The sequence below is a fragment of the Plasmodium gaboni genome, chromosome 14 (genome assembly GCF_001602025.1).
Source record: "Plasmodium gaboni strain SY75 chromosome 14, whole genome shotgun sequence".
Classification (NCBI taxonomy): Eukaryota; Apicomplexa; class Aconoidasida; order Haemosporida; family Plasmodiidae; genus Plasmodium; species Plasmodium gaboni.
Genome location: NC_031494.1, coordinates 620,473 through 636,795, shown reverse-complemented (window position 1 = coordinate 636,795; position 16,323 = coordinate 620,473). Strand labels below are relative to the sequence as shown.

The following is a 16,323-nucleotide window of genomic DNA, read 5'->3' as shown; positions in this document are numbered from 1 at the left end:
GTAGCGTAAACATTAATATATTAAATCTGAAAAAAAAATTTTATACAATACATATATTATTGTAATAATAATATTATATAATTTGAATACGTTTCCTTTTTTTTTTTTTTTTCATATATTTTTCCATTTATATATAAATATTATATATTTGTATATATTTTCATTTTATTTATATTTATGGATATTTTTTCCATTGCTTTTTTAATTTTTTTTTTTTTTTTTTATTGTTAATTTTTTCTTTTTATTTCACCTTTTATATATATATATATATATATATTTGGATTCATAGTATGTTTTGTATATATATATATATATATATATATATAATATAATACAAATGTATAATTTAATCTGACATTATATAAAGAAGGGAAAAAAGAAAAGTTATAAATTTTATATCTAATATATGAATGAGAACTAACGGATACACGAGAATATATTATATATATATATATATATATATATATATATATATATATATATTTTGTACTTGTTATAAATTTATATATTTTAAAATTTATACATATACATTTTGGTAATAAAAATATATATTATATTACATATGATTATATATATATGAAAATCCCTTGAAACCTTAAAAACGTACTTGTGATAATAATGATCTGATAAAAAATATATATATATATAATTATATATATATATAAATATATATACATATATATTTATATATAACATTTTTCAAATGACAAATATGCAAAAAAGGGAAATTAAATAAAAAAATATATAAAGTAAATAAAATTAAAGAATAAAAAAAAAAAAATAAAAAAAAGAACAATATAGTTATATAACTTTTATATTTTTAATTAAAAAAGGAAAAATTATATAAACTAGTCAAAAGAAACAAACAAAAAAAAAAAAAAAAAATAGAGGGAGAAAGAGAATTGTACTGAATTTAAGATATGTTTAATTCAATATAAAAAAGTATTTAAATAAAGAGAAGAATAAAAATATATAGTGTTTTAAGAAAAAGAAAGACGAAATAAATTTAAAAGAAGTATTTACACAAAATATATTGTTTTATAATAGACAAAATGAACTCAAATAAAAATATTGTTAACAAATTATATAGATATAATAGAAAAAATGATAACCATAAGAAGAAAAGAATTTTGATATATGAAAATAGCGTTTATTATACTCCTGGTGATTGTGTATTATGTAAACAATTAAGTAGTTTTTCTATTAAAAAGAGATGGGATAAAAAGAAGAAGAAAATATTAAAATTAACTGAAAAAGAAGAATATCTTAAACAGTATAAATATTTGGAAATTGAGAATAATGATAATACTGATGAATGTTATAATAATGATGAAGAAGAAAATGAAGTTTCCGATTTAATGATAACATATTGTGATAGGCATGTAAGCCTTATAAATATTTTAGTTAATATATTTAAGATATATAAAATTAAAAAAAAAACATATTTGAATGTTATGTTAAATATAGATTACGTTCTCCTTCAAACTATATACAATATTATTTTATATTTTGTTTACTTATATATATATTACACGAAATATATATATTATATATTAAGAACATATTTGTTCCTATTATTATATAATAGTTTTCATATTTTATTCAAAAATTATTATCATCCTAATATCTCTTTGTATAATTATTTTGGAGACAATATAAAAAAGGATATTCTACAACAATGGAAAATGAAAAAAAAGAAAAAGAAGAAAAAAAGAAAGAAAAAAAAAACTTCTCCTTTCTTATGTAATAAAAATTTAAGTGAAACACACAGTAATTTTTTTGATAGAAAATATTCATATAAAATTATAAAGTATTCATATACCAATAACTTTGATGATGACTTTATTAAATTTTTATTATATATATTTTATGAAAATTTTATAAATAAATTTAATAAAAATTTTAATGTACATCATCATGTTTATAAAAAAATATATTACTATAAGATAAAAGAAGGAATGTTTCCATTTTTGTATGTTCATGTGTACAAATGTAATTACAATTTATTGTATATTTTTAATAGATGCAATTTCAAATTTAAAGCTTATATATTATTAATTTGTAAAGAAAAAAACAGTCAACAAATATTTATATTCTTTAATAACAATTTGTTAATTAAGGAAGATTATGTTATGAGGGACCTGATTTATGTAATTAATAATATTAGAAAAAAAATAAATAAAATAAAAATAATATATCGTGATACGAAAAAAAGATGTTATTTTATATTTTATAAAAACAAATGTGCATCATTTCTTATAGTAAATCATATTTTAAATTCACAAATTGAAGTTATAAAAAAAAAAAGGAATAATATTTATTATGAGAAACCAAAAATTTATATAAAAAATGAGGACTTCAATTGTAAACATAATAAAATAATTTATAAATATTACATAAGTGTCTTAAATAATATCTTATGTATATCAAAAAAAAATAATATTATTAAATATATTGATAGTATAAATAAAAATCATAAAAGACCAATAAAAATATCTAATTATAATATAGAGAATGTTTGTATAAATCTATTGTTACCTGACATTTTCTGTAAATATTATAAAAAAGGAGATAAAAAAAAGAAAAAAAAGAGAAAAAAGAAAAATATTAAAAAAATAATATTTAAAGAGAGAAAAATGAATATTAAGTTATATAATATATTATTAAAACGTGAAATTCTAACATATTTTAATTTTTTTAATGTAATTAATTGTGATAGATGTATTATTTATCAAAATAATTTGTATAATAATTTAGTAGGGTTAATAAAAGGATCTTATATGAAAACATGTACAAATGATGAGACAAATAGAAATGATGAAGATATAAATAATAAAAATGGTTATAATAATAATGAACATAGTAAAAGTAGTAATGACAGAAGTAATAACAATAATGGTAATAATAATAACGGATCAAAAAATCAAAATGGTAATAATAGTAATAATGATGGAAATGATAAGGATGATGATAAAAAAGGAAATGATAGAAAAAATGAGGATAAAGAGGATGACAATAAAAATGATGATGATAAAAAAGAAAATATTGATGATGGTAAAAAAGAAAATAATGATGATAATAAAAATGAAGAAGACAACCATAAAAATGATAACAATAAAAGTGATAATAATAATAATAATATTGATGATGATAAAAAAAATGGTGATGGTTTGAATCCTTCCTCTGATACCAAGAAAAGGAAGGAAAAGTATAAGACCAAGAATAAAATGAAATCAGATAACACATTAAATGAAAATGTAAAGGAATTATCATTTGATAAAGAAATAAAAAGTTATACATGCACTAATAATGATTTATGTTTAGTAAATAACACAATATGTGAATCAAATAAAAAGAAAAAAAGTAATAGAACAGAAAAGAGAAATTATAATAATGAGAAAAATGATAAGAATTCATTAAATAGTGTTATAGCTGAAAATGCATATAAGATTATAAAAAATGGGAGATTATATAAACCTACTGAACCAGTGAATATATTTCGATCACATAATAAATTTATGTTAAAAGAAATGATGTGGATGAGTATAGATTATTATGAAGAAAAGAGATGGAAAAAAAATGTTTCAAAAAAATTTGGATACTTAATGAGTAACCATTTTGAAGAAAAAAAAAAAAATGATAAATATTTTATTTCTTCTCAAATATCAAATGATATTAAAATGTTTTGGTTTTTTATGTTAAATGAAATAAGACCAGATTTAGTTCCAGTAGATTTAGATCATAAGATTAAAAATAAAAATCACTTAAAGAAAGATTTTTTGAATTCTTTTAGAAAAAATCTACAAATTGAGGAATATAATCTTGAAATGGATGATAATAATCAATTTGCCTTTAATCAACATGATGGTATTATAAATGAAGAATCATCTGTACAAAATAAGAGTGAGAAAAATAGTTTCTCTATTAATACAACTATTGATGATAATTGGGGGTTATTAAATAAAATGAATCATCAAAATGGAAAAAATAACAACAATAATGATGATAATACAAATAGTGATTATAATAAAAAATGTGATGATAATACAAATAGTGATTATAATAAAAAATGTGATGATAATACAAATAGTGATTATAATAAAAAATTTGATGATAATACAAATAGTGATTATAATAAAAAATGTGATGATAATACAAATAGTGATTATAATAAAAAATGTGATGATAATACAAATAGTGATTATAATAAAAAATGTGATGATAATAATTTTTCTTGTGATGATAATAAGATTAATAATATTTCAATAGAACATGCTAATTGTATTAATGGTAGTAATAAATATAATTTGTTAAACATTTCCCCATATAAAGAAACAAATGTGATCGATAATAATACTAATGATATTAGTAGCGTTTATTGTGAAAATAATATTAATATTAATAATAATAATAAAAAAAACAATGAAAGGAATAACAATATAAATGTATTTAAAAAAAAGAATATCATAGATTATGAAAATTACGATCAAATTGTTATGAATATAGAAGAAAATGTAAATAAAGATTTATTGAAAAAACATAAAATATATAAAAAGGATTATTATACAGTTGAAAATGTTCATATAAAGCATATACCATATGATGATAATAATTTATATTATAATGATGATCTATATAATTATTATCAATCTAAAAATGATGATGGATATTTAGATTTAAGTAATCATTTATATATTTATTGTTTACTTTTTATAAGTATTTCTCTTATTGAAATGAATGAACATATTAATTTTTATAGAATTGATAGTAACCTTCCTAATGATATAGATCACACATTGTTAGAAGATGAACCAAATAATAATAACAACAATAATAATAATAATGATAATCATATTTTTGTCAATTATATGAATGAATATAATAATGGAGAATTATTTTGTAATAATACTGTAAGAGACAATTTAAAATTTCCACACTACAGTGCATTTAAAAAAATAAAAAACGAATTTGAAGATTTGAGAGAAATGAAAAAGAAAAAGAAAATAGATATGTTGAAAAATTACCAAGATGATTTATTAGGTAATGTAGAGAACCCATATTTAGATATCATAAGAAAAGGTAATAATGAATTTAAGGATAATAAAATTTTTTCGAATAATGAAAATAATGTATATGATCCAAGTGTAAAAAGAAATAGTATTATGGATAAAGATATATATGAAATTGAAAAAGATATTAATAATGATGAAAATGACATATTAAGAGGAAAGCAAGAAAAAAAAAAAAATTATGAAGAAAACAAAATGATAGAAAGGTATTATGATGAAATGTTATTAAAGAAGAAGAGTATAAACGAATTAAAATTAATATCAGAAGAAATGTTATTATCCAAAAGAGAAAATGACAATGATAATGAATATAAGAATAAGAATAATATAGAACAATATGATAAAGAAGAAAATTATAATGGATATGATAAAATAAATAAATATGTAAATAAAAAAATATCATCTATAGATAATAATAATAATAATATTTTCAATATTGAAAATAAATTGGATTCATTTGTTGTACATAAAAATATGAGCAATAGTAATATTTATAATATTCTTAGTGTACCTTCATTAAATAACACAGATGTAAAAGACCTGGTTGTCATACCTTATTCATATGATAATAATAATAATATAAAAACAAAGGAATCGGGTAGTAGTACTAATAATAATAGTAATATTAATAATATAATATATGAAAAGAATAAAAATGATTATATTAATGAAATAAAAAAGAAAAATGTAAATGTATATTTACATAATATGGAGTTGTATGGAGGAATACCATATCCCTTTGAATATAAATATATTGATGATTTTTATGATGATATTAATTTACCTTTAATGAATTTAACGGAATATGATAAATACACTTTTTTCTTATATTTATTTTATATGAAAAATTCTTCTTATATATTAAAGAAACAAATGAAAAAGGATAAAAGAAAACGTAAGAAAGAATTCACTGATGTACTTTTAACAAAAAAAAGAACTCCTAAGAGGAAAATGACCAAATTAGAAAACGAAAAGAAAATAGGACAAATAGAAGATGCTGATAAGGTTTTAAATGCAGAAAAAGTAGTTGATGAAGAAAAAGTTATAAATGATCAAAATAAATTATCAAATGAAATTAATAATATTAAAGAAGTAATTGTTCCAGATACCAAAATTGATAGCAAAAGGGATATTACAAATGATATTACGAATAATATTACGAATAATATTACAAATGATATTACAAATAATATTACAAATAATATTACAAATGATATTACGAATAATATTACGAATAATATTACGAATAATATTACAAATGATATTACAAATGATATTACAAATGATATTACCAATAATATTACCAATAATATTACAAATGATGCTAGAAATGACGAAAAGGATGGTGATAAAATTAATGATAAAGAAAATGTTAGTAGTATATTAAAGACAAGTACAAAGGATAAGAGTAAAAATAAATTGAAAAATAAAGATGGCTATGTTATTAAAAAAGAACATTTAGAAGATTTAGAAGAACGACAACAAAGGAAAATTAAAAAGAAAGAAATGGAAACCATTAAAAAATGGAAAGAGAAAAAAGATGAGTGGGAATTAGAAGAAACAAATTTCCTTCTTATATTAACAAAAACATATATGAATTATATTAACATAGATGAAATAATTAAAAAGGAATATGGCATATCATTAAATGGATGCAACTCATTAGGAGACATAAAAAATAGGAATGATATAAATCATATAGATGAAACAAATAATATATGTAATAGTAATAATATTGTGGATATAAAAAATGAGAATAATAATAAAAAGAAAGAACATGAAGAAATGAATAAAGATAATTCAAATTTAGAAAATAAAAACATAAACAATGATTTTATAAAAAAATATAAAGGACATGAATATATCATATCTTTTAATAAATTTGAAAATAATATAAATAATAAGTTGAAAAATTATACTGATTTTATAAACTGGAATATTATATCCATAGCCTTAGTATCATATAATAAAATAAGTCATGTATATGAAAAGAAAAGAGGACCGAATGAATGTAAAGAAAAATTTTTATCATTAATAAAAAATGATATATATAAAATTACGCAGTTGCAAAATCTGTATCATGATTATTATTTGAATAATATTAAAAATAATTATAATAATAGTATGAAAAGAAAAAAGAAAAAATGTATGACCAAATTAAAGTTCGTGCCATTATTTTCATCAAATAATGTGAATAAATTAATAAGTATGTTCAATAAATATATGAATGAAAAATTAAAGAAATATGAATTAAAAAAAATGGATATGATGAATAGTAATAACATCGAAACAATAAAAATGAAAAATATCAAGAATGAAAAAAGTGAAGAAAAGAAGAATGAGGAGGAAATAAATATATTAAATAAAAATGATGATAAAATAAATGAATATAATAAAGATCAGTCAAACGTTAAAAATGAAGATATCCATTTAATAAAAAAAGTAAAAAAAAAATCTAATATTATAAAAAAAAAGAAAAAAGGTTTTTTCCATAATTTGTTTAGTACATTTTCTGGACAAAAAAGTCTAGAAAGCTCAGAAGAAAATACAGATTGTGGTAGGGATAGTTTTTTTAGTTGTAGTGATGTCGAAATATCTGCAACAAAATTAGACGATTCATGCATATCATTTTGTAATAATAAAAATAATAAGAAAAAAAGAACAAGAAAAAATATGAAACGTGGTGAAGAAGAAAATGAAAGTGAAAGAAATAATGAAAGCGGAATTGGAACTACAAGAAAAGAGTTAATAGATATTAATAATAAAATTAATGATGAGAATGATAATTATAATATTAGTAAGAAAAGAAGTAGTAATAACAACTATTACTTTGATGATTATTTTGATGAACATTTTGAAGATTATTTAGATGATTATTTTGAAGATGAATGGGATGATTATGTAGATGAAAATTTTGTTTATAACTCTGATGAATTTTTTGAAGAAGATGTAAATGAATATAAAAAAATAAATAATATTGATGAGAATACATTTAATAATAGTAGTACAGATATTATAAAAAAAAATGAGAAAAATATTATAGAGCATATGAAAGAATTAAATAATACATATGATGATAAAAATTCTCACATAGAAAAAAAAGAGCTTTCCATTTGTGTAAATATAAAAAATAGTACAAATGAAAATAATAATATATTAATAAACAATGATATATTTAATTTAAAAGATGAAATAAAAGATACATATAATAAGGATGTTTGTGTAAATAGAAAATCGGAATTAATAATAAATAATGAATATAAAAATGATGAATATAAATATGATTTCAATTATATTTTAAAAAATAGAGATAAGATAAAAAAATGGTTGAATTGTATATGTAAGAATAAAAAGAATATAAAAGAATTTATGAATATAATAAATAATGATTATTTTGTTAAAAATAAATATTTCCATAAACTGATTGAAAGTGTTGTAAATAATGTAACTAAACAAGAAACGTCATTTGCATATTCTAATAATATAATAAATACATTAAATAAAGAACCAGATTATGAATTAACTTATAGAGAAAATATTAATGATACAAATATAAATAATCCTTTAGATAATGAATTTATTAAAATGATAAGAAAAATAATGGAATATGATAAAAAGAGAAAATTAAAAAGTATACAGAAATTAAAAAATATATCCAATAATTATAGTTATAATAAAATTAATGAATTTTATATATCCGCACCAAATGAATCATATAAAACAGTAAATGAATTTGTTCAGAAAATATTGAATTATGTACCTTATGTAGATGATAAGAAAAAAATTATTATAAAAAAAATTAGGAAAAGATTTCAATGTAAGAATCTTATATCACAAATTTTATTAGCTGACTATATATTAGATAAATTAAAAAATTTCCCAATTAATGAATCTATAGAATCATCTAAAAATAATAATAAAACACTTGATATTTTATTATCTGAAACACGATTAAAAGCTTATAATAAATATATTAATGAACACTTTAATGATAATTATGATCCAGTTAAAATTGAAAAATCATTTTTAAAAATGTTTGCATGTGAAAATGATGAGTTATATAAAAATAATTTATTAAATAGTAATAAAGAAGTAACAAATATAAATATTAAGTCTGAAGAAGTCACATTAAATAAATCTATCCAAGACGAGAAAAATAATTTATTAAAAGATACTATTATTGAATCAAATGAGATAATACCGTCTATTGTTGATAAAGCGGTAGATATAAATAATGAAAAAAATGATAAAACTCTTGACAGTTCATCACCTGTAGATATTAATAATAAGGATTATATTGGATATATGCCTGTTAATAAAAAGGATTTTGTATCCATGCAAAATAATTCTAATCCTTCAGATATAATTGAACAGTGTGTTAATAAAGTTGAAGTGTATAATAAAGATGTAAACCAGACCAATGGATATATCAATACCAATGATGATAATAAAATGAATAATTGTGTAAATAATAATATAACTCATATTAATAATAATGTGAATAATGTGAATAATATGATTCATATAAATAATAATAATAGTAATAATGTGAGTAATATAAATAATATGAATGTAAACCATTTAAATAATAATATAAACCAAATTAATAATAATCATAATAATCATCATAATAATAATATGAGCAGTATTTATATGGCAACTGATCAAAATGCACATTATAATAAAATGAATGTTATAGAAAAACATGATACAATAAATAACATAAAAGAACGTTCACAATCACTATATCACACATCTTTTCATATGCAAAATAATAATACACCATTATATGATAAAATGGAAGGAGATCAAATTAAATTATCAAAATATAATAATTTAGAATTTAATAAGAATAATATAGATATTAGTTCAACTAATAACAATGCAACCAAAATAAAAGATCAAGTAACGAAAGCAAATAATAAAGGATCAACAAGAGGAAAGAGACAAACATTATCATTAGTTAAACCATATAATGAAAGTGAAAAGGTTCAAGATTCTTCTGTAATAAATCAACCAGTAAAAAATGTATCGTCCAAAGAGGAGGATGTTATATTAGGTAATAATAGGCAGAAATCACAACCAATTAAAAATATAGATATTACAAATAAAATGACAAAATATAAAACTTCTGTTAGTTCATCCATTTTATCTTCAGATAAATTCAAGAACAACAATATTTTAAATACTGTACAGAATGAAAATGTATATTTATGTAGCAAATTTAACTCCAATATGTCAACATTAAATAATAATATGAATAATAATATGAATAATAATATGAATAATAATGTGAATAATAATATGAACAATAATATGAATAATAATATGAATAATAATATGAACAATAATATGAATAATAATATGAACAATAATATGAACAATAATATGAACAATAATATGATCAATACTATGAACAATAATATGAACAATAATATGAACAATAATATGATCAATACTATGAACAATAATATGAACAATAATATGCATGTTATGGATCAAGGCTCTTATTTCACATCAAATATGATAAATAGAGAAGGAAATAATTTATCAAATGAAGAACAAAGAATGAATACCAACACTGTAAGTAATCACTATAATTCTATAGTATCAAATGCACAATTTATAAATGATAGAGGAAATTACCCAAACAGAATACAAAAAATATTAAGTAATAATAAATATAGCATAACTCCTATGAAAACTAATATAACCCAAGAAAATATGAATAATTGTATAGTTAATCATCAAACACCAAATAAAAACATACAAGAATATTATATTCAAAATGCATCACCAAATAAATTAAATAAAAGCATATCGAATGTAGATATAATGAAATCAAATACGTCATCTATATTATATCCACAAGCACATAATTCGGGATCACCAAATTTTAATAATGTACCTGAATCACTACAAAATGTGAATGTATTGCATGCTTCAAAGAAATATCATATGAACAATTCTAATGATATTTCCACAAATATAAATAACAACAATAATATTAATAACAATAATAATAATAACAATAATAATAATGTGCATCATAACAATATGAATCAGAATAATATGAATAATATTAATATGAATAATATCAATATGAACAATATCAATATGAATAATATCAATATGAATAATATCAATATGAATAATACGAATAATAATGTGAATAATATTAATATGAATAATATTAACAGTAATGTAAATAATATTAATAATTCTATGAATAATATTAATATTAATATTAGTAATAATATTAATTATAATATTAGTAATAATTATAATAACAGTGTAAGTATGTACAATATTCCAAATAAGGAAGATGATAAATTTATATCACCTATACATTCTTCAATGCAAAATAATAAATATATACCTATAAATCGTAATAATAGTAGTATGTCGTATAATAAGACACCTATATGTGATAATGTTGAATTACCAATAAAACAAATGTCTGGAAATATTTCAAATAATTGTAACGCTTCTATGCAATTAGAAGTTTCATCCAATAGTTCATCAAAGAAATTACAACATGCCATAGGTAGTAATAACATCAATACAGATAAAAAATCCTTTTTTATGTATATAGAAAATAAAGCAAGAAATGGATCATCATCTATAAATAAAATTAATGATGATATGTTCTCTATAAAATCATCAACACCGAGTAATTATCATCCATCCTATACAACACACCCACAGTTTATATCAGAAAGTGAAAACAAATTAAATTTATATCATGACCAAATGTTAAATCAAGATATTATAATGGATAATAAAAATATACAAAATTTTACATATGCTCCATGTTCTAATAGTCTTAATAGTAATTTAAAAAATACGAATGCTATGAATAATGAAACGAGATCGAATATCATTTCAAATTATAAACAGGTCAAATATTCAAATATAAGTGTTAATAATACACCTAATAATAATGTAATGGTGCAAACTCAAAATATGGCTATACAAAATAATGCAAAGAAGTCCTTAAACTCTTCTACTACACACCCAATAGTAAATAGAACAAGTATGGAAAATATAGACTTTATAAAATTAGCTAATGATCCAATAAATATTCATAGAAACAGTATGCATATGGGTAATATAAAGAATGATAATATAGAGGAAAAGAAAAATGTTTCATCAAATATAAGAAGTATAGCAGATAATTCTCAATGCTTACAAAATATACATCTTTTAAATCAACAAAATGATATTCAACATATGAATTTGGATAACATAAATAATAATAATAATATGAAGATGAAGAAAAAGAGTAAAAATAAAATTAATATAAATAATAATCCGAATAATAATGGACAAATTGATAATGCCTATTTAAATGTGTCCCCAACCATGTCAAATTCATTACAACAAACAAATATGTATCAAAGTGATATGAAAAATAGTGTTATATATAATACTAGTATACAAGAAAAAGATCCAAGCCATAGAAATTATAACACACAAGGAAATAATATACAAACTATGAATCAATCAAATGGTAATATATACAATGCAAATGTGCCAAATAGGAAACAATCTAATTTAAATCAATATGTCAATCCTATGAATTTCTTAATGCAAGTTTTAAATAAATGTAATAGTAATTCGAATGGTCAAGATAAATCAAGTGCAAGTAATGTTAATGTGAATTATGCAAATGGAAATAATGCATCCTTGAACCAGCCTAATATAAACAATGTTAGTATGAACCATTCAAATACAAACAACTTTAGTATAAATCAGCCAAATATAAACAACGTTAGTATGAATCAGCCAAATATAAACAACGTTAGTATGAATCAGCCAAATATAAATAACGTTAGTATGAACCATCCAAGTACAAACCATTTTAGTATGAATCAGCAAAATACAAACAGTTTTAGTATGAACAAATCAAGTACAAACAATTTCAGTATGAACCAACCCAATACAAACAATTTTAGTATGAACCATCCAAGTACAAACAATTTTAGTATGAACCAGCCAAATACAAACAATTTTAGTATGAACCAGCCCAATACAAATAATGTTAATATGAATAATCTTAATATGAACCAATCTAGTATGAATCATACAAATATGACAAGCCCAATATTTAATCAATCAAATTCTTCTAAACAAAGCGTCAACGAAAATACTTTTGTACCCCCTGCATATCATACATCAAATATAATTCAAAAGAATGGAAGCGCAGTATATAATGATAATTTTAATAATCCTAATGTGATGAATGTTGGAGGATTAAAGAATACTATGACAAAAAATATTATACAAAGAGTACCTCAAAAAAAAGGATATACCACTCATGATATGAACCAACAAGAGAGATTACAACAAGAAAGGTTACAGCAAAAATGGGAACAACAAAAAGTTCATCAAGATTTATACCAAAAGTCATATGATAAAGAAAATGAAACTATTAATTCTTCTACCTATCAAGAGTTAAAGAATCACTCTTTACAAGAAAATACAATTACAAATGATTCAATGAGACAACAAATATTCTTAAAAACAATGCAACCAGAAAACATTCCAAAAGAGTTGCAAAAAATGCATTCTCATCAATTACAAACAGAAAAGATGAAAAACCAGCAATTATCTGCACATTCATTACAGCATATGTATCCAAATCAAATGTCATCACAGGTACATTCATCCGTTCATGCTCAAAAAATTAAACAGCAGCTACAACAACAAATGAATCATCAACAAATAAATCAACATCAAATAAATCAACATCAAATAAATCAACAACAAATGAATCAACAACAAATGAATCAACAACAAATGAATCAACAACAAATGAATCAACAACAAATGAATCAACAACAAATAAATCAGCATCAAATAAATCAACAAATAAATCAACAAATAAATCAACAACAAATGAATAAATATCCATATCAAGGACAAGAAATAAAAAAGCATATGGATCAGCTACAACAAAATGTATCAGTAATGCCACAACAAAAAATGCAGCCAATTTATTCTATGAAACAAAATATGTCATTTAATGAAGAAAATGAAATAAAAAGAAACACAAGGAAAATAACTTTACCAATGAATCAACAAATGCCCAATATGCATAATATACAACAACAAATAAATAATAAAATGGATGAAAGGATGTCAATAGAAAATATAAATGAAAATAATTTATATAATATGATGAATAGAAAATTGTCTACCTCTATAAATAAATTTAACAATCATGATCAGTATTACACATATGATTCATATCAACAACAACAATTACAAGGAAATAATATTAATGTTATGGATATTAGAAATGTTGATAAAAATGAAAATAATAAATTTCTATTAAAAAATAATCAATCAAGAGATATACAAAACAACTGTACAAATATTATGATGAATAGTAATATGCCATCATCCTATATCTCTCCCGGACAATCTTATAAACTAAATTCTAATCAAAATATAAATCATACGCAACAAAAATAATAATACTAAATATGTAATTTTTATTTATTAATAAATAACTTATTTTTAAAAAAAAAAAAAAAAAAAAAAAAAAGAAAGAAAAATAAATATTTTTTTAAATTATTAATTATCCTTCTAAATACAAAATACTTTTTTATGTTTAATATGTGTTAGACATAAAAAAAAAAAAAAAAAAAAAAAAAAAAATTATAAAAATAAAAAAATGTAATTTTAAAATGTTGCCTCTGTAGAACAATTTTGAGTACTCATATATATGTAAGAAAAATTTATAATTATGTACATTTTTTTAACTAATATATAAAAGTTTTATTGTCCAAATATATTTTTTAAGTTTTTCGTCATTCATGTATGTGTTTATTTTTCGTAAACAAAGGTTTGTGCTTTATAAAATATTGAATGACAAGTCTTTTTTTTTTTTTTTTTATACATTATTATTTAAAAATATTTTTATTATATTATTATATATATATATATTATAGTATTTTCTTTTATGATTTTTTATTGATTATTATAAATAATTATTATAATATTTATTATTTTATTTATTTATTTTATTTTTTTTTTTTTGGTTTTTTTAAAATGGAAATTTCTTTTTTGATGATACAAAACAACATCCCTACGTTTTTGTTTTTAAAAACATTATAAATTTATAATATTATTTTCTATATATTTGTAAGGTTAAAGATTATATGTATATAGATATATATATTTATATATAATATAATTATACTAACGTACAGTTTCTTCTTATTAATATAAAAACAAAACATAAAGTTGAAAATACACTAATTTTTTTTTTTTTTTTTTTGTTAATTTTATTATATATATATATATAGAAAGTAATAACATGTATATATATGGTGTACATATTTCTATAAAAATATAAAAAATACATGAAAACATCCATTTTTTTATTTTTTTATTAAATATATTAAAGATATTATTAATAATCCCTATATTTTGAATGTATGTATGAATAATAAACGATCCTATATAATTTCCTTAGAACATATATTGATGTTATTTAGAACATTTATTTTTTTTTGTAGAAATTCATAAAAAAAATATCATGATATATGATGATAATTTTTTTTGTATCTTTTTTTTTTTTTTTTTTTTTTTTACTTAATATATTAAAATACATATTTGATTTGGCATATAAAAAATGAACTGTAATAAATATTAAAAAAAAAAAATTTTAAATAACAAGGACGACTTTTTTTTTGAATCTTTGAAGGAATTACGACGAAATAAAAAAGCTGCAATATATATATTATTGATAATAATTATCTACAAAAATATAGATATTTATATAATACATTTTTTTTTGAAAGATTATATAAATTACTTCATATATATAAAATATATATATATATATATATATTATATATATGTAATATAAAAAAAAATAAATAAATATAACGTTGACAATATGTAAAACCTTCTAGAAAAAAAAAATTATAAAATATTATATATATATATATATATATATTTATATATGTATTTATTATATATATATATATACATATTTGTATTATAAAAAAAATAGCCCATTTAGTTAATAAAAAACATGAAGTATAAAAAGAACAAATTTTTGTACGAAAAAATACTGTAAGAAAATTACATAGCTGTTATTTTAAAAAAAAAATTTTATCTAAGAAACAATAAATTTATATTTTTATTTACATTTTATTAATTATTACTAAGATATAAAAAAATGAATTAAATTAAAAAAGCATATTTTTCGATATGATGAAATGAAATATATGATATA

At 19.4% G+C, this 16,323-nt stretch overlaps 1 protein-coding gene across 1 annotated transcript; it reads left to right on the top strand.

The window, feature by feature from the left end:
- Window positions 1–1,052: 1,052 nt before the first annotated feature.
- PGSY75_1417600 (hypothetical protein) lies at window positions 1,053–14,549 on the top strand (the record flags this gene model as incomplete). The annotated part of the gene is made up of 1 exon (XM_018787881.1): window positions 1,053–14,549. The coding sequence occupies one exon, from the start codon at window positions 1,053–1,055 to the stop codon at window positions 14,547–14,549; it is 13,497 nt and encodes a 4,498-aa protein (XP_018639253.1).
- Window positions 14,550–16,323: the final 1,774 nt, after the last annotated feature.